The 23,226-nt window shown below is 35.9% G+C and overlaps 1 protein-coding gene across 8 annotated transcripts in view; it reads right to left on the bottom strand.

Moving 5' to 3' along the window:
• Positions 1-23,226, bottom strand: part of SLC16A7 (solute carrier family 16 member 7) — a 257,556-nt gene that overhangs the window by 70,367 nt on the left and 163,963 nt on the right. For all 8 annotated transcript variants that reach the window (XM_043966179.1, XM_043966176.1, XM_043966180.1 and 5 more), the window contains one exon: positions 20,206-20,451. In XM_043966179.1, the coding sequence (XP_043822114.1) occupies positions 20,206-20,422 (217 nt within the window). In that variant the 5' untranslated portion in view covers positions 20,423-20,451. The remainder of the gene's footprint in view (positions 1-20,205; positions 20,452-23,226) is intronic.

Genomic DNA, 23,226 nt, shown 5'->3' with positions numbered 1-23,226 from the left:
ATGTGCCTCTGATCTATTAGTTTAGTAACTGGTATGACTTGTTCTTGATGAAGCTTTTTATTTTAATCAATACTTTCTTTTTCTAGCTGTTTATTAACCAGCCCTTAAATGATCCATTCCAGAATTTCCTCATGTTAGAAATAATGAGTTCTAGCCTATAATTTGAAAATTGTGTTCTCTTTCCTTTGTAAACAATTGGGATTTTTTCCTGCTCCAGTTCTATAATACTTTTCTTATATCCCATAATATTTCAGAGATTACTGACAGTGCATCAGTGATCACATCCACCAATTCAACCAATTAAATTGCCAACTTTGTGCAGATGATTCACAAATCTATTTATTCAATCTTGGTCTCTCTTCTGAACGCCAGACCCATACCACCTTGTAGACATCTCAAACTACATGGTTGGTACAAAGCACAAACTCAGCATATCCAAAACAAAATCTATTTTCTTTCCCTCAAAATTCTCCCCTCTTTTGAATGTACCTTGTAGGCACCACCTTCATTCCTCAGTCACCCAGGTTCTCAATTTTGTGTGTTACCCTTTAATTTTCACTCAAACATCCTACATATCCAACCATTCACCAAATTCTGTCATTTCTACCATCATGGCATCATTCATGTGTGTGTGTGTGTGTGTGTGTGTGTGTGTGTGTGTGTGTGTGTGTATGTGTGTGTGTGTATGTATACATCCCCATCTCTCCATTCACAAGGCCATCAATCTAGTTTAGTTCCACACCATCACTCACATGGATTATTTTAATGGGCTTCTAATTGGTCTTTCTGCTTCTCGTTTCTCTTAACTGTGACATATCCTTCATACAGCTGCCAAAGGAATTTTCCAAAGTGTAACTCTCACCAATTAACCTTCCTGCTCAATAAACTTAAATGGTTCTCTTTTACCTCTATAATCTACAAAAGCCAAGTCCTCTATTTGGCATACACAACTCTTTACAATATGGTCTCTTCCTATCTTTCTTGTCCTTTCACAATTATTTATTTAATTCAAATACCAGGCTTTCTTAAACTTTTTCCACTCACAACCCCTTTTTGCCTGAGAAATTTTTTATCTTACCCTGGGTATATAGGTAAATAAAAAGTTATACAAATCAAATCAAACATTTATTGCCAAACTTTTCATGATTCCCCACATTCAGTTATGTGACCCTATATGGAGTTGTGACCCAAAGTTTAAGAAGCTTTGCTGTATACTGATTTTATGGTCTAGTGATACTGGCTGATTTGTTATTGATTACACATAACACTACATATCCTCTGTCTCCCATTTCTACATGTAACAGAGGACTGGCCAATGTGTTCAAACCTTAATATAGCAAGAGTGCTATTGATGCAATTGCCCATGTGGAGATTTATAATGATATGTGATGGAATTGCCTTAGAAAGTCTTTGGAGCATTTGTAGGCATTCTATAATTGGTTCTGATCTGTTAGCAATGTCATAGACAACAGCCTCTTTGATTCAAGTTGTGGAACTGAGAAAAGGAGGTGGGGGGCACCTTAAAAAGGCTTTAATCAGCCTTGAACTTTTCTCTTGCTTGTATCTCTCTCTCCATCTCTGTCTCTGTCTCTGTCTCTGTCTCTGTCTCTCTGTCTCTGTCTCTGTCTCTCTGTCTCTGTCTCTGTCTCTCTGTCTCTCTGTCTCTGTCTCTGTCTCTGTCTCTCTGTCTCTGTCTCTCTCTCTCTCTCTGTCTCTCTCTCTCTGTCTCTTTCTCTCTGTCTCTATCTCTCTCTGTCTCTCTCTCTTTGATTTTCATCCTGGTGAAAGAATGCTATGAGGCATCACCAACACATGGTCCCACAAATAGGGACCTCAGTTCTCCATCCTGGTATTTGTTTTTTAGTTTAAGGGAAGTTGAAAGGTATAACCTTGTGAATTTCAAAAGATTCAGAGAGTAAGCCATCTGGACACCAGTAATCTGGAAGGCTAGGTGTTAAACTTCTACTACATTTTTAGCATAGAAGCCCCAGTGACACATCCTCATTCCTTTGGAACTCAGGATAGGTGTAGCTGGGATGAGATCTTATCTTTCAGTGATGTCTCAGTTGGATATTAACTTGGCAGGATCAATGATATGTAGAGATGTCATTGAGTCTGAGCCTACTTTCCCAAGAAACCAACTTGATACAACAGAGATTGTGTCCTTGAGCTAATGGAGGAAATGTTTGTCCCATTGTTCTCACTATAAGCCTCAAAGCAAATATCTCTTTGTAAAACCAAACTGATGTAGTTTAAATGGAAATAGGGCAATAGTCACTTTTGGCTAACAGGGAAGGAATCTACCTTTAATGTGGGATCAAACCAAAGGCATTAGATAAAATCCCAACCCCTCAACATCTGAGGGGAAGATTTAGCCAGCCTTGCTTTGGGAGAGTTAGGTCTGAGAGATAAGGACTATATCATCCTGTGCACTGGTTGTCCCCCATTCCTGGAAGGATCTCTCTTTTCACCTCTGGCTCTCTGGCTTCATGTTTGTCTTCCTTCAGGAATCAGCTCAAAGTTTTATGTTACCTTCCTAATACTCTGCATGGATCTATTTTAGCCCTATTTATGTATATGTTCTCTCTCCCATTTTCAATTATAGTCTTTAAGAGAAGGGAATATATTTTTAGGAATTTTTGCTTTGTTTTAGCTTTTTTTGTGTGTGTATTTTTTTCTTTTTATCCCCACTGCTTAGCACAACCCCTCCCATAGAGTAAGTGCTTAATAAATGCAGATTATTTAAAGATTGAGTTTAGATGAGTTAGGTCACTTGATATCCACCAGGAAACCAGGTGCTACCAGAGATCTTTGCATTTGGTCTGATGCTGCCCACCTCATCCCCAGAGACCATGACCTGACCCTGCATTTAATCCAGTAGACAAGTCGCTCTGCCCTGGAGCTGTTGTTCTGCTTGAGTACATATGAGCTCATTATACTCATTATACCTAGTTGTTCCCTGTTCATGTTCTATGTTCCACTCAGCCATCTAACCAGAAACTCAGATATCTTAAGATGTGTGCTTCCATTGCCTCTGCTTCCTCACCCTCTCTCTTGGGGAATAATAATCAAAGTTAACATTGCTACTGGAAAAAGTGTGACAACAAATTCTGGGACCCCTTAGGCCAAAACTCCCCTCTCTACTCCCCCATTAGAATACAAACACTATGCTGGTAAGGCCTACCCCATTTTTGTATTTCTATTCTTGGTGCCTAACTCAGTGCCTAGAAAATATTAAGCATTTAAATACTCTTCTTTTCTTCCTAATAATTATGAGACTATGGAAAAATCTCTGTAATATAAAACTGTCATGTAATATTTTTAAAGGAAACATGTAAATCAAATTGAACACAGGAATTTGAATCTGCAGGAAGAAGGTAATAGTTTTAAAAGTCTGATATTTTTCTGGTAAGTTATATACAATATTCATATGTTTATATATGCATACACATATATAAGAATGCAATAATGGTATGTTTATTGATAAGTATATGAAAGAAATCACTAGCTATAGATATAGTGTATCCCAAAAGTCTTATTGCAATTTTAATCCATTAAAGCATAAAAAGTTGAACATTGGTGAGTAATAAGATCAAATGTCTGACTCCACCTTTGTGTGGCTAAGGTAGAATGAAAGCATACATCTTTCAACATGCAGTGAGCTTGATGAACTGGTAAACAGAGGTAATTAAAGAGCTATCAATGTATAATCTGAAGTACCCATGTATAATGACCCTGTTTGGTGTGGAGGGGAAGATGGTTAAGCAGGTTCTGCGCAAAGAGGGAGAATCAAAAGCTTCTAAGGTACTCAACTCTGCCATCCAAAAGGAAACTATATGCTATTTGGAGGTCAGTCAATAGATTACTATCACCAGGATCTGGTTAATGTGCTAAACTGGCTTGTTTACATTTATCCATGAAAACAAACAAAAAAATTAACTCATGAATTTCTTTGGAAGACTGTGAGGCAATTAGGGCAAGAAGTGATTTAAATAAATGAGTGAAGGCATTTCCTCCTAAGGAAATGACACACTTGTCAAGCTCCTTGTCATTGCTAAATGTTAGCCATATGTATAGTCCTTTTCCATACCTCTAACTTTGAAAGAAAACACTCCTTAAATGCCAAGGACATTGACTCAGCTTAAAGTATGTTTTTGATGTAATTCTTCTGACTACCATTTATTAAACAGTCACCAATGCTTCATATAATTAAGTCCTCCATAAACTCACAGCTAAAGTCATGAAAAAGCTAGCCATATTGCATGCTTCAGCTTGACAAATAACTCATATATGCCCCCTCCTCCGGTTACTCTATTTTCTTAGCTGTTCTATTTCTTAAAACACAACATATGTTTACTTCTTTGAATTAACTGCAAAGTAATACTTCAAATATTAGTGATTTCAGTCAAAATGACTTATTAGTCACTCATAGCCGGTCAGTAGCCTTTATGTTATTTTCAATCAGAAGACAGCGTTTAGGGGTTTCCAACATAATGGCTTTGACTTTGATGTGTGACAGGGTATACATGTATACATTATTTTCTTATAGATATGTGTTCTTGAAAACTAACACTCAACATATGATGAAAAGCTTAGCTTTCAGGAAAGACATCAGATATGCCCTTTGGCTGCTGTGAGGGGTGAAACACTACACTATTTTGCTACATTACCATACTCTCTATTCCACTGTAAACTAATCCTTACTGCTAGAGAGATCTAGACGAAAGCAGTATTCCAGTGAGATTTAAGCACAACTTGCTTTTTTTTTTTTAATTTTAAGGACTCCGGTGTCCCTTTTTTTCTGCTATCAAGTTTGCTTAGATCGTGAATTTGAATTCTCACCAAGGTGAGGTGGCACCATAACTCCATGACTCTCAAGCAATTTATTAACGATTACCAGAGATTAAAATTTCCATGTAAGCTTCTGAAGCCCATCTCTCTCTCTCTCTCTCTCTCTCTCTCTCTCTCTCTCTCTCTCTGTCTCTGTCTCTGTCTCTCTGTCTCTCTGTCTCTCTCTCTCTCTCTCTCTCTCTCTTTATATATATATACACACACACACACACACACACAAACACAAACACATATAGGTGCTTGTGCATGTGTGTATTTTACTGAGGAACGAAGAAAATGTAATCATTATATTACCACATAACAAGAACAGGAAAAAACAGTTGTCAAAATAAAGGGAAAGAAATAGCAGAAGAAAGAATGAGATGCAAATAGTGAAACAGGAGATGAAAAGAAATGACTGTGGTTTTAATATATTTTAGTAGAAAGTTGTCTCCAGAACTTTTCAAAAGACTGTTTCCTACTTGTTGTGCAATGCATGATCATTACTGAAACATATGAGGCAATTCTTTTTCCTCTAAATTCTTTCTAGACAGTGGGTGTTTAGTCATGTTTGAATACATGTAAATATAGAAGCTTTATAAATCAATATGTATTCAAACATGACTAAACACCCACTGTCTAGAAAAATTTGCCTATTTGACAGGGTCACAAATAATGAGATTTCTTAACTCACTATATGCCTGAGAGAGGGACTGGCAAAGAAATCTGAAGGAGAGATCATTTCTGACTATGAAGATAAAGTAAGATAATGAAACAAAAGGCATCTTGGCATCTCCAATATTCCCTTAAGTATAAGAAAGACATCTATAGATGAGAGGTGCATGAGGGAGAATGTTCCATGTTATGTGTGAATAAAGATACAGGACACAGTGGATCAAATTCATTGAACAGAATTTTTAACAACTTTAAGTTTATTAAAGCTTAATTTGGCCTGTTTCTATTTATACTTTGAGTCTATGTCACCTTTTGGAATAATGAATCCCCCCATTTTCTACCATCTATGTAAGGGAAAATATCTTTTATATGGTTTAAATTTTACCTTTTTCAAAGTTCAAGACATAGCTTGATTGTTTTCATGCCTCCAGCCATGACCACTTCCCCTCTTCTAGCATTTAGGGAAAAAGTCCATGCTTATCTGCTCTATATACTTCATGGCATAATAGATTTTGATTTCAACTATCCTCTCTTCACCTTGTCAAACTGAGAAAAGATCAATTTTGTATTCTGTTCCCACAACCTGTTTGAGCTTGTAAGTTGTACTCTGGATATTCTGCAGCACTGTTCTGATTTGAGATATACTAACAACCTTGCATGTGTACTGTGACAACACTTGTTCATTCAGATGAGCCAGGTAGGTGGTGCAATCTATAGAACAATGGTCCTGGAATCAGAAAGATATGAGTTCAGATCCACCCCCCACATACTTACTAATTTTATTATGTTGAGTAAATTATTTAACCTCTGTCTGCCTCAATTTCCTCATCTATTAAAACTGGGGATGATAATAGCACATTCCTCTCAGGTTACTGTGAGAAGCAAAGGAGAAATTATGAAATGTTTTGCAAACTTTAAAGCACTACATAAATGGTATTATTAATTATTAACATTATTGTTATTATTTTACAATGACTTACTATTTACAAGCAAATAAGAAAAACTGAATTAGTCTTTAAGAAGTATAGTTGTTTAGGGGCAGCCAGGTGGTGCAGTGGATAAAGCACCAGCCCTAGAGTCAGGAGAACCTGAGCTCAAATTTGACTTCAGACACTTGTCAACTTACTAAGCTGTGTGACCCTAGGCAAGTCACTTAACCCCAATTGCCTCACCCCCCAAAAAAAATAGAAGTATAGTTGTTTTTACTGTTAGGCATACTCAAATTAGACTGATTGCTCTTTTCAATCATTTTTCAGGGAAAAGATGAAAAGAAAGTCACTATGATGAGGAATTTCACAGACTACAGTTAAATACAAAGGGAAGCAAGAGGATTAATGGATGGTGGGTAGGTAGCACTAGAGAAAGCATCACTAGAATGTACCAGATGTTCTCTTGGTTGCCCTGATCTTTGCGGGTCATTCCAGATGAAACCATAGATTTTCCTTGCATATCATTACTCTCTTTTCCAGGCTGCTTTGCAGAGTTTTTATACTAACAGACCTCTGCCTCACACAGTATAGTTATGAGACACACGAAAACATCATTGCCTAGATGAATTAGCAATCAGCATCTAGACCATCAGTGTTGATAGAATTGGTTATAATGCAATTCTGGATGATTTGCCAGCTTGCTTATCCAATGTTAGAAAACAAAGGAAGGCTAGGATCATTCAATCAATAGCCATTTATTAAATACCTACTCTATGCTAGGCACATGGGGATAAAATGAGAAAAATGAAATTTTCCCTGCCCTCAAGGAGTGTCCATTCTATTGGGGAGATAAAGGCACATGTGTCAAATATCGACATATCAATAAAAGCTAAATTTTTAAAGAACAGCAACATGAGGGGATTAGGAGAAAAGTTAGTATTTATGGAAGGTTTTGATGGAAACCAAGGAGTTTAAGAAACCCAAGTGAGGGTAGTGAGCATAGCCATGGGTGACAATGTGTGCAAAGCCATAGAAACAAAAGATGAAGTGTCATGTGCAAGGAATAGGAAAAAAGTCCATTTTGAGTGAACCACAGAGTATGTGAAAAAGAGTACTGAATAACAATGTTCAAAAGGTAGGTTTGAGCCCAGTTGTGGAGAAGTTTAAATCTCTAGGAAGGGAGTTCATATTTGATTGATTCTAGGAGAAATAAGTAATGTATTGAGTAGTACTCTAATACATTAATATCTGAACTTTGGAAATTTGACTTTGGTTACCATATGTAGTTTAGATTAGAGAAGGGGAAGATGTGAAGCCAAGAAAACCAAGTACACAAGGTGCCAAAAGATTCCATGTGAGAGACAATGGTGGTCTAAACAATTTTGACAGCAGTGTGAGCAGAGAGAAGGTGATAGATGTGAAAAAACCTGTAGAGAGAGAAATGACACAACTTGGCAACAGATTGTATGTGAAGAGTGAAGAAGAAGGAAGAGTCAAGGGCAATGGCAAAATTTTGAATGTGGTCAATAGAACAGAATCAGAAGAGGGGTGGGTTGGTGTGTTTGTTGGGGGTGGGAAGAGACAGGAAGAAAATTAGTTCTTTTTTGGAAATCATGAGTTTGAGATGCCTATGAGAAATCCACTGGAAATGCCCAATAGGCAGTTGAAGACAAACCCAGAAGGGAGACTAATGATAGATAGATAGATAGATAGATAGATAGATAGATAGATAGATAGATAGATAGATAGATAGATAGATAGATAGATAGATAGAACTATCTATCTCTATCTCTATCTTTCTATCTATCTATATGAGAGATGATAAGGTGATCAAGTTTTAGAGGGAAGATAAGGGCCTAGAATGAACCTTGGGGCACACTTTCATTTAGAGGGCATGATACAGTTGATAATTCATCAAGGGAGATTAACAAGGAACAATACGACTTCTATAACTAAGAGCAAGGTCATGAAAACCTAAAAAGGAGACTATATACAGGAAAAGAGTGTGATTAGCAGTTTCAAATGCTGCAGAGAGGAAAAGAAGGATATGGATCCAAAAAATATCATCACATTGGGCAGTTAAACCACCACTGGAAAATCTGGAGAAGTGAACCTCAGGTAATTGGTAAGGTTGGAATCCAAATTCAAAAGGGTTTGTGAAGTGAGTAACAATAGGGTAATGGAGCCAACAGGAATGAATAGCTTTCTTCAAGGAGTTTAGTTAAGAAAGAGAAGGGATGTAAAGAGTAAGTGAGGAAATTGTAGGGTCTTAGAGAAGATTGTTTTCTTTCTTTTCTTTCACAATTGGGGAGACTCAGTATGTTTTGTGGGTATTGGTGAAAGAACAAGTCAGTCAGCAGGTAGGGAAAGAAAAGAGAAACACAGAGAGGGGAGGAGGAGTGCAGAATGGGGAGAGGGAAGATGAAGAAGAGGAAATGCAATTAAGTCTATGCATATTGATTGGACTTGGTGAAGACTTGGTCCACCTCTTAGCAAAAAGACTTGAATAAGAGGGGGAATGATATTAAAGGGATGTGAGAGGTAGAAGTTAAAGAAGAGGGCACTTATAGTGAATGGCTATTTTCTTGCAGAATGTCTTACTTGTGAGTAGGGAGGGAGTTATGGGAGAAGACTTGAAGAGAAAAGAGGTTTTGGAACAACCTCCCTGGGGAGTGAGATAGGGAATCAATTATTTAGGAATAATAGGATGGATAAGACACCATCTAGACCACAGGAATCCCCAAATGTCCCACTGTGTTTGGAGACTTGGTGACAGTCTACCTCTCCAATCTGTCATCTGAAATTAATTCTTCAGTTGATTGATAATTCTGATTTTTCCAAGTGTGAAAATAGGATAATTCTTAGAACATTCTGGATAATAGACAACCTGTAAAAGTCTAAGCAATTGGACAAATACAGCATAAAATCTCATTTTCTTTGCTTTTTTTACTTTTTCATAAGAGATTATAGACATAGATAGACAAGTGGATTTATATCTATATCTATATCTATCTGTGGTTATAGATAACCAATACAAATCTTGGAAACAAGGTGCAGAGTCAAATAAAACCAAATACTTACATGCACTTGACTCTGAAAGGCAGAATCTTAAAAGACAAAAGTTTCTTTCTTTTCTTAAATTCATATCCTATCCTCTCTATTGCAAATAAGGTTAAAGTAAAGTTAACATTCTGGGAGGGAAGGCAGTGTGTGCAAAAAATATAGCCTCAATATTAATTACATTTCTTTCACTTTTGAGTAAACTTAAGAACAAGAATAGCTAGTCTTTCTTTATTCATAAGCCTCCATTTAACCATAAATGGATTAGCAATCAGTCTTCAAAAACAAGCAAAATATATCAACACTAAAAATAATATTTCCTATAATAACCACGGCCAATATAAAGTTCGACAGAAATAAGTCAATCTATATACTAGTATCATTCAACAGATAGAGTTTAATTTGAAAGCACATCACTAAGAAGCTTGATTTAGTACAGATTTGCTTCTGAAAAGTTCATGGCATACACATATTCATGTTTTAAATATATAAAAATATATATTGAGGTCAAGACCTAGGTAGAAATTTGACCTCTTTATAAGAGGAATGTTACCATAAATGAATTCTCTTAAATTCCTAAGGGAGGAAGAATGGCTAGGGATGTCAGGTGTAGTTGGAATAGGGGATAAACAGTTGATATATATTTATCTTGTTTTCATACAATGAGACTTTTAAAAAAAACAGTCATTCAACAGACCCTGACTCATTAAGTCTATGTGAAAATAATCAGCTAAAAGAAAAATTGAAAATGTTTCTCTAGCTCTGGAAGCATTAAAATGGCTTTCTAAATAGTACTTTTAAAAAGAAATACAAATGAAAGAACTTTCTCCTCACTCTCATGCATGCATATTTTGAAATGTTTATTTTGCAGAAGCCCAAGTGATTTTTTTGTTGAGAAGGCTATTTCAAAAACACTCATGAATAGCCTCTAGCTTTGAGTTAAGTAGCATTAGAATGAATAGCAGAGAGAGATATCTTTGAATAGCAAAGGTTATGCTGCCTTTGAAGTGTTTTATCTGGTTCCTGTGACATGTTACATTTGATTTAAGGAGCAACTATAAGTAATATTCTGGGCACTCCAGAAATGCATATGTGTGTCAAATATATGTTATATATATATGTAATATATATCTACACACACACATATACATACATACATACACACATATACATAACATACATTACATGTATATATAATACATGTATATTATATATTATAATAATCTATAACAATAATATGAAGACCAAATTAACTCTAGATGTTTCAAATATATTTTAAACTAAATGTGAAATATTCCCTCAAGCCCAAGAGGCATTTGGAAAGTTGATGATAACTTATGCATGTTCAAGGACGCTCTAAATGAGGTTATTAAAATTCAACACTTTGCATACTGTGATTGGGACATGGGGGTGGAGTTTGTCCCTAGCAACAAGGAACAGGGGATTCAGGAAAGTCCAGAAAAGTTTGTTGATTACTCAATCCTTGCCTACTCTGTTTGAGGGTGACAAAAACCTGTCAGGTGAAGAAAGGTGGCTATGCATTATAAGAAAACAGTCTGTATTCCAGTCTTTGTGCAAAAGTCAAATAAGCACCCAACTGTGATTTGTGTTACATGGATTTAATTAGGGCAGAGATTGTCTTTTGACTCTTTTTGTACCCACAGCACTTAGCACAGTGACTGGCACATAATAGGTGCTTAATAAATACTTATTAATTTTTTTCCAAATGTTTATTGATTGACTTCATCTATCATTCCATCTTACCAACAATATCAGTGAAATTTTCACTCTGAAGTTTTCAAATATTTTGATTTTATTGAATAGATTCTTCTCCAAATTTATATTTGAGAAGAACATACTAATCATTTGCCTGTAGGTTACTCTTCCACCTTCACATTCTTGTGAACCATGATGTCTATTCTACTCATAAGAAGAAATCAAAGCAACTCCCATCTGATTACAAAATCCCACCCACACACACACACCATTTTTCCCCTTTTTCCATCTAAAAGTCAATCATAGTTTTCTCTTTGGGTTCTCCTAATAATGACCCTTTTATCTTTCATTTTCTGAGGACCTTCACAAATCTTGAGTAGTTTGCAGCTTTAACCTTTCATCTTTCCTCTTCATTAGCTTCACTTTTAGGTCTTAGTGATTGGGGAATTTTCATTGTTCTATCTTTGTTTTACTGCAGGGGAGCTATGCCTTAATCATTAATAATTTCCTACACTGGGTGTAGAATACTAATCAATGGGAAACTATAATCACTAGACACTGTCCAACCATGTGGTCTGTATTTGCTTCTTGGAAGTCCCTTGTGAATATAATTTCAGGACTGTGAGTAATAATTTGAGGATGGGTCTTCTAAAAACTAAGGTCCCATTTTGTAGCTACTATTTTCCATAGTAAAAGCTCTAATTGAGCAAAAGGAATTTAAATCAGAGTATAAGAGCATAAAATGTTACTTAATAATGAAAATGGCATAATAATAATATTAGCTAATTAAGGAAAGGATCATATCATATAACATAATGAAGTACATGTGAAAACTAAAGACTTATAGATTTAGGTAGCTATTAGTCCTTACAATTGTGCACACTAAGTTAACAAAGCATCTGAAATTATAGAAAATATTGTTTGGGTCCAGAATGAAATTTCATCTATGTGAAGATAAGATAATTCCTTTCATTGATACAGATCAGTAACTTTGCTTTAACTTAGAGACACAGAGAGATTTCTGAGACATGGAGAGATGAATTGCCCTTGGTCACAGAGCTAGTTTGTCCCAGGGGCAGGACTTGAACCCAGGTCTTTCTGACTCCAAAATCAACTACTATATGCTGCCTCAAATAAAGTAAAAAATAGGTAGGTGGCACTGTGCATAGGATGTTATACTTGGAGTTGAGGAGATCTGAGTTCAAAGAAATCCTCAGACACTTATTAGCTATGTGAGCTATGTCATCACTTATACTCTGCCTTGGTTTCCACAATTTCAGGGTATTTGTAAGGATAAAATGAAAGAATATTTGTAAAGCACATTATAAACCTTAAAATGACAAATAGATGCATATTACTTTTATTATTATTATTATATTGATTATTTCAAGAAGCAAATCCAATCCTGCTTAAAAAAAAAATCCCAAGTTGATGTACTCTATACCTTGGGTGGGGTTCGAGGCTACTACTCTGCATTATCATTCTTCTTTCTTAGAGTCCTCTCTTCTCATCCTCTCATTTCATCAGCATGTGTAATAATTTGTGAGTTTATACTGTTTTCATATATAAACATAGTACAAGTCATCATCTCTGGTAGAGCTTGTATTTCAGTTATGTTTACATACAATAATGACTGATTACATTATTAATAATAACATTATTATTAATAATAGATTACATTGGGTTATCGTTGCTTTCAATCAATCTTTCCAAAGCCAAAACCTTTGTGTGATGTCTGGAAGTAGTTGAGTTGAATGTACAAGTCATAGGAAAACACCATTGGTCCATCCAAGAAGCCAATATATGGCTTTGACTACTGTTAACATATTGATCTCTTCTAGTGAGTCAGATCCCAACTCTATAGTAGATCCAAGAAGAAATCAAGGATAAGAAGTCTCTCCTGATCTAAATAATTTACTTTGTTAATGCCACTACCTCTGAGGAGACAAGAATAAGGATCCAACATACACAGCCAGGTTGTGATGACTAAAAATACACTGTGTGTTTTTGCTCCCACCAGGCCCTTTAAAAATATTTAATTAAAAGTTATGTGTTTTGTAAAGTGAATGATATCATCCAGTTCCCTTTTCTATTTTAGCATTTAAAACATGGAAGATAAATAATACACATTTGGAAATTAGCATAGGATTTACAATTCTATAAAACAGAACTTCTAGCCCTCTTTGTACTATATACAGTGTACAATACACTAATTGCTTTTGGACACACAGATATATACATATTTATGTAATGTGTGTATATATAACAGATACCTACATAAATGTACATATATATGTACATATCTAGCATAGCAATATTTTAAGATTTAATGGTTTAAAACTGACAATTAAAATATCATGTAGATGTATATTATATATTATATGATATGCATATTCACATTCTTTTGGTAAGATGAAAATCAAAGTCATACACTACCCAAATACACACATGCACATGCATATACACATATGTTTATTTAAAAGACTGTCTAGTTTATTTAAGTAGCTTGTTATAAAGCTAAAATATATCCTAAGAAATGCCTGAAATCTGTTTTTAGAGTTATGTAGGATTAGCTTATTTTCTTTTTCTAAGAAGGCAACATTATATAAAATATTTCAGTCATGACCACTTTTCTACATAGAGAACATAAGGTCACATCATGAAATGAAAGTAATACATGCAATTAAAACTAAAGCATGCGCTTTTCACACTGACCTCCTATGCCTATAACATCCTGTTCTTTGGCCTCCAGGAAAACAAGTTATGTGGTCTCATGCTTAGTCTCCTGGGTGGAGGAGCCCATCACAAAACCATCTCCCTTAATTTAGCACAATTGGCAGGCACTACTCAAGAGAGGCAGAAGAATGGGTTACCATGGAGACTAAACTACCTCTCATCTCCAGAGAGGCTGATTCTTCCAAGTCAGAACAGAGATCCAGATAAACACCAAGTGGAAGTCACACTGCCACCGGCAGCCTGATACCTGTGCTCAATAATTACATAGCAGACCAGTTTTCCCGAGCAGACAATCCCATCCACCAACAACAAATATTAAAGCAAAAGATAATTCCATGCACTGGATGTTTACCAAGTATTCCATTCACCTAAACAAAATGCAAGAACTTGAAATCTGCTGAAATTTTTCCACCTCTGCTTAGTGCTTTATTAATGGGGTGATCACCGTGCTTGACCTATTTGCTGAAATTAACCAGAACTCCAGGAGACCATATGGATTGCCAGATGGTCTGCTATAATTTAATGGCATTATTCTAAGTATGAAGTAAGTGATAAACATAATTTGCATTCTTTTCTGTCCTTACCAGGGGTTTTTATTAGTTACATTTTTATTCATACAGTAGAAGGTGATACCTTGGTACTAAAACACAGATGCCAGCTAATTACAGCAATGGGCTATACTCCTCTAAGCATAGGCCAGGGCTCTGCATCTACTCCATCTTGCCCAGTGACCCCGCCACAGTGATTAATAAGTGGAATGCTAAGCCCTAATGAGCATGTCAGATCTTAGATGTACTTCAGGTTAACTTAATTAGCATTATGATGAAGATAGGGTTTCCGTAACTTGTTAGATAGACTCATTACCCTTCAGAGAACTCTATGCCTTCTCACCTTGTAGGCTCTGGGCTCTCAGAAATATGAAAGTTTAGCTATCAATGGAAGTCTTTCAGGCAGTAAGAGAAAAAAATATGCATTCTGCAATCAATGAAAATGTGCTTTATTCATAGTCATTGCTCAATTTTATCCTGTATGAGTAAAGCTATCTGAGGCTATTATGGCAGAACATCAGAGATATAACACTGGCACTGGGTAAAAAGTCTAACACCCACGGCTGAGCGTGTCATATCAGGCTTTTTACTGAATATAGTTATTATGTCTAAGGGAAGTTACTTGACTAGTACCATGTCTGAAGTCTCATAATGAACCACATCCTATTCAAGTTCTACTAAATTTCAGTAATCATAAAGCTGCTCTAAATCTTCAGAGCTTAGCAAGTTATTGTGATTAAAATATTAAACCTCATTATCACAGTAGTCAGTACCCAATACCTCATTTGAGTAAACCATAGAGTAAGAAGAAAACTCTGTTCTTTGTTCAATAGTTGGGTTAAAAGTTAGCAGGTTATGTTCCAAGCCTCCAGGCCACTGTTCAGTAAGGACAGAAGAGCTGCCGCACAACAGATTACTCCAGTCTCTGGTAAACCTCCATGTCACATCTCAGATTGCAAATACACTGTCACCAAGCCACCAATTTAGATCTCCAAGGTCTGAGACCAGATCAACACACACAAAACCTTCACACTGATTTCTCAGTACTGACAGGGAGCAGAACAAAAAACATTGTGATTCAAAGTGATACTTATTGATATCTAAAAGTCATAGACTTGTCTCTGGGTGATGGTATGGAGAAGTATAGCTACCAGATTAAAAGTCCTTGTTAATATCTAGCTACAAGGAGATTTTAACCATTTATTTTAATAAAACTTTTTTAGGTGATCATAAGAAAGGAGTATATTATACAAAACTACCCTTTTCTTAAAGAAATCTCATATACAGGTCAATAATGTTAAAACAAAAACAAAAACAAAAACAAAAAACAAAAAACTATGGGGGCAGCTAGGTGGTGCAGTGGATAAAGCACCAGCCTTGGATTCAGGAGGACCTGAGTTCAAGTGTCCAGCCTCAGACACTTGACACTTACTAGATGTGAGACCTTGGGCAAGTCACTAAATCCTCATTGCCCCTGCCCCCCCCCCAAAAAAAAAACCTATGGAAAAGACTCTGAAAATTCAAATTAGTCTATGACTTAATTATGGATCCATATCCAGTATGTTCAGCAGTATTTTAATATATACAATTAAGTCGTATATGCTTTTAGGTATGTCATACCTATCTAATGGTACCTAACCTATCTAATGGTGGAAGTTGTCAAAAAATATCATTACTTCATTATGATATTGAGATAAACGATTATTAATAACTAATGATTTGTGGATATCCAGAGCTCTCCCATTTTTCTATAGTCCTGGTTTTTAAAAAGTTAATTGATGATAAATGAAATTAGATTTCATTGTTCAGACCTCACCAAAGTTGAGTAACCTTTGTGTTCTTCTCGGGTTGAGTGTGGCATACATTCTTTTAATAGATTTCCCAAGGCTGGGGAGAGTCTGGGTATAGAGATAAGTCTCTTGGTCTAAGGATTACATGGTGTCATTCTCAGGCCCTCATTGAACACCTACTCTTCAAAGTATATATAAACTATTAGCCATCACCATAAATTGTCTTTGGTCTAAAAGAGATAGCCAAATGACCTTACTTTTATTAATAATGTGCTGGCCTTATAAATAAAATGATTAAATTACCCAGAAACTAAATCTCTTGAGCATTTTTATTCAACACAATATGACAAAGATACCCCTGGGCACTGTAGTTAGACCTCTAGACCTGGAGTCAGGAAGACCTGAGTTCAAATCCAGACCAAGTCACTTCAGCCTGTTGGCATCAATTTCCTCATCTGTACAATGAGCTGGAGGAAAAACAATGGTAAGCCACTCCAATATCTGACAAGAATTTCTCAAATGGGGTCATGAAGAGTCAGACATGACTGAAACATCAGAACAAAAGCAACCAAAAATATTCCTCTATGGCTTTATGTGAAGGACAGTGGTAGGCATTTGGCCTAATTAATAATACCTGACATTTATAGAGTCTTTTAAGATTTGTGAAGAACTTACATGCAATACCTTGTTGATACAAACATTTAATAAGCATATACAATGTTAAATGCAAGGGAGTGGAAGAAAGAAAAGGCAGCCCCTGGCCACAAGGAGGTCACAGCCTAATTTGATGTTTATGTGTGTGTATGTGTGTGTGTGTGTGTGTGTGTGTCAGGGAGATGATATTTAAAAAACTAGGTAATACAAACTATATACAGAGTAGATGGAAGACAGTGTCAGGTGGGAAGACAGTAGGAGCTGGGTGGGCATGGGGGATTACAGACAATGGAAAAGGCCTCTTGAAGAAGGTAAATTTGATTTGTCTTGAAGGAATCCAAGGGAACTAAGAGTCAGAGATGAAGGGGGAGAGTGTTTCAGTCATGGGGAATAGCCAGTCCATGAGTGTCTGAATTACTGTTCATCCTCTATCATTGCCACTGATACCCTAAAAAGTACCTGATGAATTTCACTCAACTTAAATAGGTGTGTCCTTAGATGACACAAACAGGACACAATACTCGGCCATCTTCAAAGACTTTTGAGTTTAAATATAGTCTTCCAGAGCTTACATTCTATGGGTCTAATGTTTGAGAAACCAAGGTCCCCTTTATGCCAAGATGAAGCATCAGTCGGGGCTGTGAATAGGACTTGAAGTCTGAGTCCTTGGTGCTGATCAATAGCTTTACTATAGGAGCATTGTATGAGCTTTGTCCTCTGCTTGGCACTGAATGTTCTTTCCAACCTATTCCTTTACCACCTCTCCCTCGTCTTACACTAATACCTTTCTACACACTCTATGTTGCTACTTCCTACTTACACTGTCCTACTTACTATTCCCTGCAGAGGAGACTGCATCCTTTCCATCTTTCAGTCTTTGCACTGTTGGTCCTCCATGCCTAGAAGTCCCTCTCCCTACACCTCCACCTCATCCTTTTCCTGGCTTCCTTAAATAATCATCTCAAATCTCACATTTCACAAGAAGCATTTCCCAATCCCCAATCCTCTGAGGTGTTGTTATTGTTCAGTTGTTTCAGTTGTGTCTGACTCTTTGCAACCCAATTTGGGGTTTTCTTGGCAGAGATATCTGAGTCATTGGCCATTTCCTTCTCCAACTCATTTTACAGATGAACTGAGGGAAACAGGGTTAAGCGACTTGCCCCAGGTTAGAGAGTTAGTGAGTCTCTGAGGCCAGATTTGACCTCATGACGATGAGTCTTCCTGCTTCCAAAGCCCTCTGTTCTATTCACAGTACCACCTAGTTGGTGTCCTCTGAGGTCACTATCCATCTATTCTGCATATATCTTGTATGTACTTAGTTTCTTACATGGTGTCTCCTCATTAGAATGTGAGCTTCTTTATAGAAGGGACTATCTCTACCACTATAATACTAGAGGCAGCTATACTGGCCCTGAACTTGGGAGGACCAGAGTTCAAATATGCCCTCAGACACTTAATAGCTGTGTGACCCTGGCAAGTCACTTATCTTTGTTTGCTTCAGTCTATAAAAATGGAGATAATAATAGCACCTACCACCTGGGGTGCCTGTGAGCATCAAATGAGATAATTATAAAGTGTTTAGCATAGTACCTGGCACATAGTAATCACTATATTAGTATTATTATCACCATCATCATCATTAGTGTGGATGAACTCTAGTTCTCATTCTAAAATTCTATGATTTTTATATCTGTGTCTATGTAAAATAATTTATATATTTCAAGAAATCCAAATTGAAAAAAATTGAAGTAAGTTATCACTTGAACTACTTTAAATATCCTGATGGTCGTTGTTGATGTTTATCCTTTGCTCTCAAAGAGGACCATGACATTGGGGTGATGTCATGACTTGATCTATATTGAATTTAAGTGAGGAAGGGCTGTCCAAGGTCACCAACCTCACTCTCTCCTCCAGAGTCATCTGGGTTCAGTGGCAAGATATGCATCAGGAAAACTGGAGATGGCCCTAGATATTTAAGGCAATTGGGGTTAAGTGACTTGCCCACAGTCACATAGCTAGTAAATGTCTGGGGTGAGATTTGAACTCATGTCCTCCTGACTCCAAGACCAGCTCTCTATCCACTGGGTCACCTAGCTGCCCTGAAATGGCTGGCACTACATAGGAAAATATACATAAATAACTGATTTGGGGGTATGCGTGTATGTGTTTTAATATTATTCTTTAACATTTTTTGAGACATTTTGGTTCCATGGAACCATCATCATTCAGAGAAACCAATGTAATAATAAACTAATTTTCAGTGTTGTCTTCTTTTGATATATGCTCAATGAAAGGTATCAATAACTATACATACCCATATACAAATATACATCACAAAATGTTTTCATTTGATGTAATGCAATATAAAAAATATGGCTTATAGGCTCCTATTTTGGAAAAGAAAACCTTATAGGATTAGATTTTCAGGGGCAACTAATAGCCAAAATGAGAATAATCAAAAAATGGGAATGGGGCCTAGTAGTAAGGGTTAACACTACAATTTCAGCATTCATAACAAAGAACTTTGTATGCATGGTAAGTTGACCATGATCTATGAAGTCTTTTATTCACCCCAAACAACCAATTTCTAGGTTTATTATACTTCAAAATAATTTCCTTGAGAGAGAGAGAGAGAGAGAGAGAGAGAGAGAGAGAGAGAGAGAGAGAGGCAGCTAGGTGACACAGTAGATAGAGCACCTTCCCTGGATTCAGGAGGACCTGAGTTCAAATCCAACCTTAGACATTTGACACTTACTAGCTGTGTCACTTAACCCCAATTGCCTCACTAAAAAACAAACACAAAAACAAAGAGAGACAGAGACAAAGACAGAGACAGAGAGACAGAGAGAGATAGAGATTGCATCATTGATAACCTGTTGTTGTTCAGTAATTCAGTCATGTCTGACTCTTCATGACCCTGTGGACCATTTGTCCATGGGATTTTCTTGGCAAAAATACTGAAGTGCTTTGTCATTTCCTTCTCCAGTTTGGGGCAGACAAGAACTAAATGACTTGCCCAAGATCACACAGCTATTAAGTGTATGAGGCTAACTTTGAACTCAGGTCTTCTTAACTCCAGTCCCAACATTATATCCACTGTGCCATCTAGCTGCCCCAATAACATTTAGTTCCAATCAAATAAATTTGTTTTAAGAGAATACAGAATTACAAGAAATTATTTTAAGATAATTAGACATTAAAAGGTATCCAGTGTGACATAGGGATTACTTCTTGAACAAGAAAGTAATTTGTTTAAAAGAATCTTACCTCCTGCATACATAACGGCAAGCATAATGGATGATATCCATGCTATCTCACTGTAGGTAGTGTGGAATATCTCCTGAATTTCCTTGAAGAACACTGTGATGGCTTTGGGAAATGCATAGGAAAATCCAATGGAAATGAAGGCTCCAAGGACTACAACCCAGCCCCATCCTCCATCTGGGGGTGGATACTGAGGTGGACCACTTGCTGCTGGTGGCATTTTGGTGTCCTTTTCTGTGACTCAAATACCTGGAAAACAATATCATCAATAATTATAAAAAATTAGAAGGAATATCTTAAATTTATCTTTCAATTTCCCATAGCTCTTTTGTTAGAATGACTAAATGACAAATAGAGCATTACCTAATAATAACCATAATGTAATTACAATACTCTGCCCTAGGAATAGCTAAAAATTTCAAAGTTAATAGAAATGGTATGCCATGAGCTTCCTTAAGTTTTATGCTTTTTTAATGTGATAACTTAATAAAATTTCAATGGCTTACTTTGCATTTAAAAAAATACTCAACAGAAATAAGAATTAATGTCTGAATCAAAGTAGCACTTACAAAACTAAGGTTCTTTTAACCCTAAGCAAGTATACAAAAGAAACGGAGATATTAATTTGAAATTATATTTTACAGGGGAGGGGGGAGGGAGAGGAGGGAGGAAGAGGAGGGAGGAAGAAAAAATTGAAACTAGAAATCTTATAAAAACAAATGTTGCCAACTAACTCTACATGTAACTGGAAAATAATAAAATACTTTTATGGAAAAAAATAAAGTATATTTTACTAATCTACAAACCACATTTCTATAAGTTTTGGATAAGGCACAAAAGTAGCACAAAGCAATGCATATATTAAATGCTTTCCAAAATTGAAATTCCTATCAATCCTATTAAATGAGAATGTTCAATCATTTAGACCAGATCTATATTTAAGTTTATGGTTCCATGAAATCAAGTAAATTTTAATGTACTTTAAAACTTAGTGGGTTTTTCTCATTTTATAAATAATGGATAATTTCAATTTTATGTAATTGATTAAATTACATATTATATAATTGATTGATCTACATATTACATAGATGATTGAATGCTTCAAGTGAAGGGGTAAAATGATTTTGCAATAGGCTTAGGCATGCTCAAGCTCAGTTTCATTTGCTATGTGACCATCTCAAGAAACAACCAACACACAGAACCCCAGATTCTCCCAGTAGGACACAATTTGGATTCTCTTTAGTATCACAAACATTTTAAAGCTTAGAAATACTTCAGTGGGTGTCTGATTTTAAAACATGTACATTGCAGATAACAGTTAATGAGACAAAATCAAGATAGATTTTTTTTTTCCTTGCGATTGCCTTCATTATCAATATGGCTTCTACAGTACTACTCCTCACTAATTTTTCCCCTGAGCTAACTTCTTTTAATTTGCAGATGTTGGTGGGTTCTCATACTCTCTTTTTCCCATTCTATTTGTGGAGCTTTCTCAATGGTAATGTTATTATTTGTGGCAGGAAGAAAGAACACTTTTAGTGGAAGCTAATGCTTCAAATGTGTCAATGCCAATTTATTTTGTCAGAGTTTGTCTTTAGAAGCCTAACAGTAAAGCTTAACAAATAGCTATAATAATAGACAAGGGGAATTTTGGTTGTTGTTGTACATCTAAATATGTCCAAGGTATTTTCAGTAATCTTCAAATCACCCTGAGGGATATGGGGTCAAATACTATTTTCCACATAAGTGTTTGCTTGTTTGCTCAATGATGAAACATGAAAGTAGCTTCTTTAATGGCTCAAGATAGGAAAGTAAACATTATTTCTCCAAAAGCTTTTAAAGGAGCCACACATCCACAAAGCATTATTACAGTAAATTATGATTATGATAGTAACTATAGTGATATTTATGATTCATGATGCTTTTAACTAGCAAATTTAAAATCACTCAGTGCAAAGTATTTCAATGATTTATGGAGAATGGCAATGGTTATTATCACCATTTTACAAATAGAGATATTGAGATTTTAAAAGAACTAATTTGCATTCATAAAAGTTTTGAGTGCCTAAGAGAATAGATAATTATATTCTACTTGGATCCTTCAAGATCAAAGTAGTTAAAAACTGTTGACCAGTGACTCTTTTCAGAAATCATCTCTCTTCCCAACTTTGTAGATACCATTCTGTATTGGTTCTATTACTACAAATTTACCTATTTAGTCTATTCTTCCTTTGATTGTTCTTTACCCCCTTCCACCCTCTTTGGGGAGGGGGGATTCCTCAAGGTCCTTCCACTGACATTCTTTTTTTCTATTAACATTTCTTATCATAAGAATCTCATTTATCCCAAGACTTCAAATATACTTCCTAAGAAGACTTTAATTTCCTGTCATGAGCTCAGAATAAGTTTCACCAACAACCTACTCTGTGTGTGTGTGTGTGTGTGTGTATCCTGTTGTCTTAGAAACACATTATTTGTCCAGTATCCCATGTCCTTGGATTCACTTGTCTTTTATATATTATATATTTTGAATGAAATATAATGTTATTAAAGTTGGCTACTGTTTTTCATGTTGTCTTCATATCCTTAGCACATTGTTTTAGATATAGTGGAAGCTTGAGTCTTGGTGGTGGGTTTTTTTTTTTAATGCAATGAACCTATTTATGAAAACATTTCCTTGGTGGTGTTTTTTTTTTAAATGTAATGAACCTATTTATGAAAACATTTCCTTGGATAATGCTCCATAAGAAAAATAACTGATACTTCATTTTTTTAAAAGAAAGTGAGAAGAAGGTTGTCTGTTTTTTTCAGGGCATTGGGTTAATTTTCCTTTCTGACTATGATGAGTAGAATTCTTGATATCTTGCTTAAGAAGGGATACTTATGTTAAAACTGTATAATCACATTCCATGTTTCCTTATCTCTGCTGACATTTTTTAAAAAAGGGTTTATCTTCATTCCTAAATCATTAAAAAACTCAGGACCTGATACTCATGTCTTTTCAGCTTCTCCAGATGTGGAGAC

This window comes from Dromiciops gliroides, chromosome 5 (assembly GCF_019393635.1).
Source record: "Dromiciops gliroides isolate mDroGli1 chromosome 5, mDroGli1.pri, whole genome shotgun sequence".
In the NCBI taxonomy this organism is placed as follows: Eukaryota; Metazoa; Chordata; class Mammalia; order Microbiotheria; family Microbiotheriidae; genus Dromiciops; species Dromiciops gliroides.
Note: the sequence above shows the minus strand (reverse complement) of the source record. Positions and strands in the feature narration are given on the sequence as shown.